This window comes from Glycine soja, chromosome 17, assembly GCF_004193775.1.
Source record: "Glycine soja cultivar W05 chromosome 17, ASM419377v2, whole genome shotgun sequence".
Lineage (NCBI taxonomy): Eukaryota > Viridiplantae > Streptophyta > Magnoliopsida > Fabales > Fabaceae > Glycine > Glycine soja.
The window spans coordinates 5440992-5445150 of NC_041018.1; the positions used below are offsets into that span (position 1 = coordinate 5440992).

Genomic DNA, 4159 nt, shown 5'->3' on the forward strand with positions numbered 1-4159 from the left:
TGAATTTGTTTTTCATCCACTAAATCATTTTTTTTGCTGGTCTAATAATTTTTGACTTAGCCAGCACTGGCGTGGACATCCTATCTTCCTAATGAGACTGATTGGACTTTGTCCCTTTGCGCCACATGGCAATTGGCATTATTCACCTAACCTTTTTATGTAGGAAATGTCATTCTAATTTCTAAGGCTAGCAAAACATAAATGATTCAACATCATACATTTGATCGAGTTATTGCTTTCTTACTAGAAGCTTCGCATATTTATTTTTCTTTATTTCTTTTAAACGTGTATAGGTGTATTTCATCTTTCCATGATCTCTAATCTCCGCGTATCCTTCAAATGAGAGCCTTATCTTTGGTACCTATTCACCAACGTGGATGTGTCCCTCTTCATTAATTTGTCTATTTTGTCGACTCTGTATTTTTATTTTTATTTTTTCTATTTTTGCTTTTTGGGGCTACAAGTTCAAGTTGCTCCGTTCTTTTGAGTGTTTAACGGTAGTAATTGAGGCATACTTATCTTTCACATTTGTCTTTATTAGATATGATATGTATGGTAGAAATTAACTTTCAAATTATCAATAACTTTTCAGGTTGAATTTCTTAGTAAAAGGCTACATTTAATAGTATAAGTTTGTTTTTTACCTAGACATGGCAATAGGATGGGTCGGGTACGGGTATTATCTCCCCAATCCCTTACCCTACTCCTCAACATATCCCCATATCTGTACCCGATACCCGACGGGTTTGAGTTTATTGTCCCATCCCCGTACCCGTCGGGTACCCATCGGGTATCGGGTATCCCCAACCCCGTTCCACACACCATTTAGAAAAAAAATTGTAAAAAAAATATTAAAAATTTGATTTTAGAAAAAAATAAATTGATTGTTAAACATTTATTTTTAACTACTTATATATCAATAAATTTATTATAACACGTGTGTCTACATAAATAGTTAAGAAAATAATATTAAATTATGTAAAAATTCTAAAATAAAATTAACTAGTAATAAAAATTATATGCCTTTTGATTAAATTATGCAAAAATTATAAAGATTTTAAGTGGCGGGGCGGGTTCGGGTTCGGGGTCGGAACGGGTCTAGTAATCCCATACCCATACTCGTACCCGACTTTTGGTTATCGGGGAAAACCCGAACCTGAACCCATACCCGGTCAACTCGGGTATTACCCGTCAAAGTCGGGATGGATTCGGGCGGGTACCCACGGGTACGGGTTTTCTTGTCATGTCTATTTTTATCTGCATTAATGTGAAAAAATATTATTCTTAATTAAATATATTCTGAACAACAATTTTTAATTCATTTTTTATATGTACTAACAATCTAGTAAAAAGGATTAATTTCTTAAAGTAATGAGTCAGTCAGAAGATTCAAATCCTGCATTTAATGTATAACAATATGTACTCATAAAATATGTATAGCAATATTTCAAACTGAGTTGTCATCAGGAAAAATATTTATGAGAGTGTAAAAAAAGAGATGTTGTTAGCATTTCTCATATATAAAAATAAAAATCTTGTTATGTTAATCATCTTATTTCAAACTTCTTTTATATTTCTCTCTTAATAATGATAAAATTATAGAAAACTGGTATACAAACTGAGTTTGTCTTGATATAAATAGATCCATCCCCCTTCTCTTCCTCTTCATATATGTAATAGAAGGTGTCAAAACACTTCAACTTTAGGCTCCATCTCAAAAAAATGGGTGGTTTAGCTAGCAATCTTCCTCTAATTGTTATGGTGGGTCTGCAAATTCATTATGCAGCACTTGCTATATTCACAAGAGCCGCTTTGTTAGATGGATTGAGTACGACGGTCTTTGTAGTGTACAGGCAAGGCATAGCCACTTTGGCTTTGGCGCCTATGTTTTTCTCTCCTAAGCGGTAATAATTAAACCACTTTTTTCTTTTCTTTATAGCTTAGTCTCATCCTCTTTCACTCACTCACATATACATGCTTGCTTTTGATAACAGGAGACAATCAGTGAAAGATTCTTTGGGATTCAGGAGCTTCTTTTTGATGTTTGTGACCGCTCTTGTTGGGTACAGTCTGTCAAAATCATTTGTACCATGCTGTTGATTTTATACCTAAGAGAAAATTTTAAAACTTACCCTTAATTTCTATTTTTACTTCTTTTTTTTCCTTGCAGAGTCACAGCAAATCAGAATGCATACTTTAAAGGTTTATTTTATGCATCCTCTACTGCAGCTACCGCTATGAGTAATCTGATACCAGCATTAACGTTTGTAATTGCGGCAATTGCGGGGTAATGACTCAAAGGATATACATGCAGTTACAAGCATGACAAGAAAAAAAAGGATTCAAAGCATAATTATTAATTACATAACCTAAAATAGAAAATAATTAACTAACAGTGTAACAGTAAATCATATTCTTTTGCTGATACTCGTTTTCTTGAATTTTAATGAGTCAGATTTGAGAAAGTTGACATAAGCTTAAGAAGCACGGCCAAGATATTAGGGACAGTTTGTTGCGTCGCTGGAGCCTTAACCATGGCTTTGGTCAAAGGACAGAAGCTGTTACACACAGAGTTCCTTCCTTCTATACATCTTACTGGCAGTGAAGGTGACGATTGGCTGCTGGGTTGTCTATTGCTCTTAGCAAGCAGTGTTTTCTGGTCTTGTTGGATGATCCTGCAGGTAAATAAAAGCCGATTTATCATTATTTATTTATTTTCTCATCCTTCCTTTGATACAACCCGTAATTAGAAAAATAATTAAGTAATATGAGATTATTATATAATTATGATTTAAACTAATATGTAATGAACAACAAGTGGTTGGTATGAGTATCCGTGATTAAAATTAATCTTCAATAAAATTAATAAATACTTTACAATAATATTAAGATGATCTGAAAAAATAAAACTAATCTCTAAATCCTATGTAGTAGCCTAGTAGGGTAACTATCTCGTACTAAATAATTTTTTTTTTTTGTCACAACTTCAACTCAACAGGTACCGATCGCTTCGTGCTGCCCAGACCATTTATCATCAACCTTTTGGATGTGTCTGTTTTCAACAATACAAGCTGCCCTATTTGCCCTTCTTTCAGAGTCGGATCTTCAAGCATGGATTCTACAATCACCTTTACAGATATCATGTTCTTTATATGCAGTAAGTTCCAAGCCACTCAGCAAAAAGTTCAATTAGTAATTTTTTGTTGTGTAGTACAATACCGGCACTGTTAATAATTAGCAACTTGAATTATTGTTATTAATTCTTCTTCTTATTATTTTATGAAATAGGGAATCGGAATAGCGGTTAGCTTCTTCATTCAATCATGGTGCATCTCAGAAAGAGGTCCCCTGTACTGTGCAATGTTCAACCCTTTGGCAACAGTCATAACTGCTTTGATAAGTGCAACATTCCTACAGGAAGAGGTGTACGTTGGAAGGTAATTAATAGTAATACACCACTAGTTTTATTTTTCTGCGTACCTTTTATCTATTATACTTATTCATGAAGAAACTCAAACAGTATTATAGTATTATATGTATGGCCTGATCATAATTCACATGGGTGATTCATTTTCAGTTTGGTAGGTGCTGTTGGAGTTATTGCTGGTTTATATATTGTGCTTTGGGGTAAAGCCAAAGAGTTTGCTGAGATTAAACCAGAGGCGGCACCACAATCATCAAACTTACAAGATGATCATGATATAAGTAGTAGGATAGATTTGGAACAACCCCTTCTGTCAGAGAAATTGTCCGAACATGTAACAGAAGCAGATAGCAAGGTGTAGCCATGCATGATGATTGAACCAATATATATATATAGAAGTTTTGGTGAAGTTTTGATCATTGCAGAATTGAAGAAACTGAAACATGGAACAAGTTGCAGCTTAAACAAACTTGGCTTAGTTCCTTTCACCAAAATTTCTAACTATAGAGTGTGAAAATAAATTCAAGCTCATGGCCTGGACTTGGAGTAATGGTAATTATGTAAAAGTGATAATATGTCTTAGGAGAAAAAATATATGAATTAAATTTTGTTTCCTTCCATCTCGTTTTCTTACCTAGCTCCGTTCTTCCTATTATGCTAGGAAAATTAGGAATTCTGCGCTGCACCCGTAGTTTTCATGTTTTTTTTTTCTTCATTAGTAAATTACTTCCATCA

The 4159-nt window shown here is 33.9% G+C and overlaps 1 protein-coding gene across 1 annotated transcript; it reads left to right on the plus strand.

Moving 5' to 3' along the window:
- The first annotated feature begins 1654 nt into the window (after positions 1–1654).
- Positions 1655–4159, plus strand: LOC114394016 (WAT1-related protein At4g28040-like). The gene is made up of 7 exons (XM_028355555.1): positions 1655–1904; positions 1995–2063; positions 2171–2287; positions 2456–2681; positions 2999–3157; positions 3289–3437; positions 3578–4159. Exons 1-7 carry the CDS (start codon positions 1723–1725, stop codon positions 3783–3785), a joined length of 1110 nt encoding a protein of 369 aa, XP_028211356.1. The 5' UTR covers positions 1655–1722; the 3' UTR covers positions 3786–4159.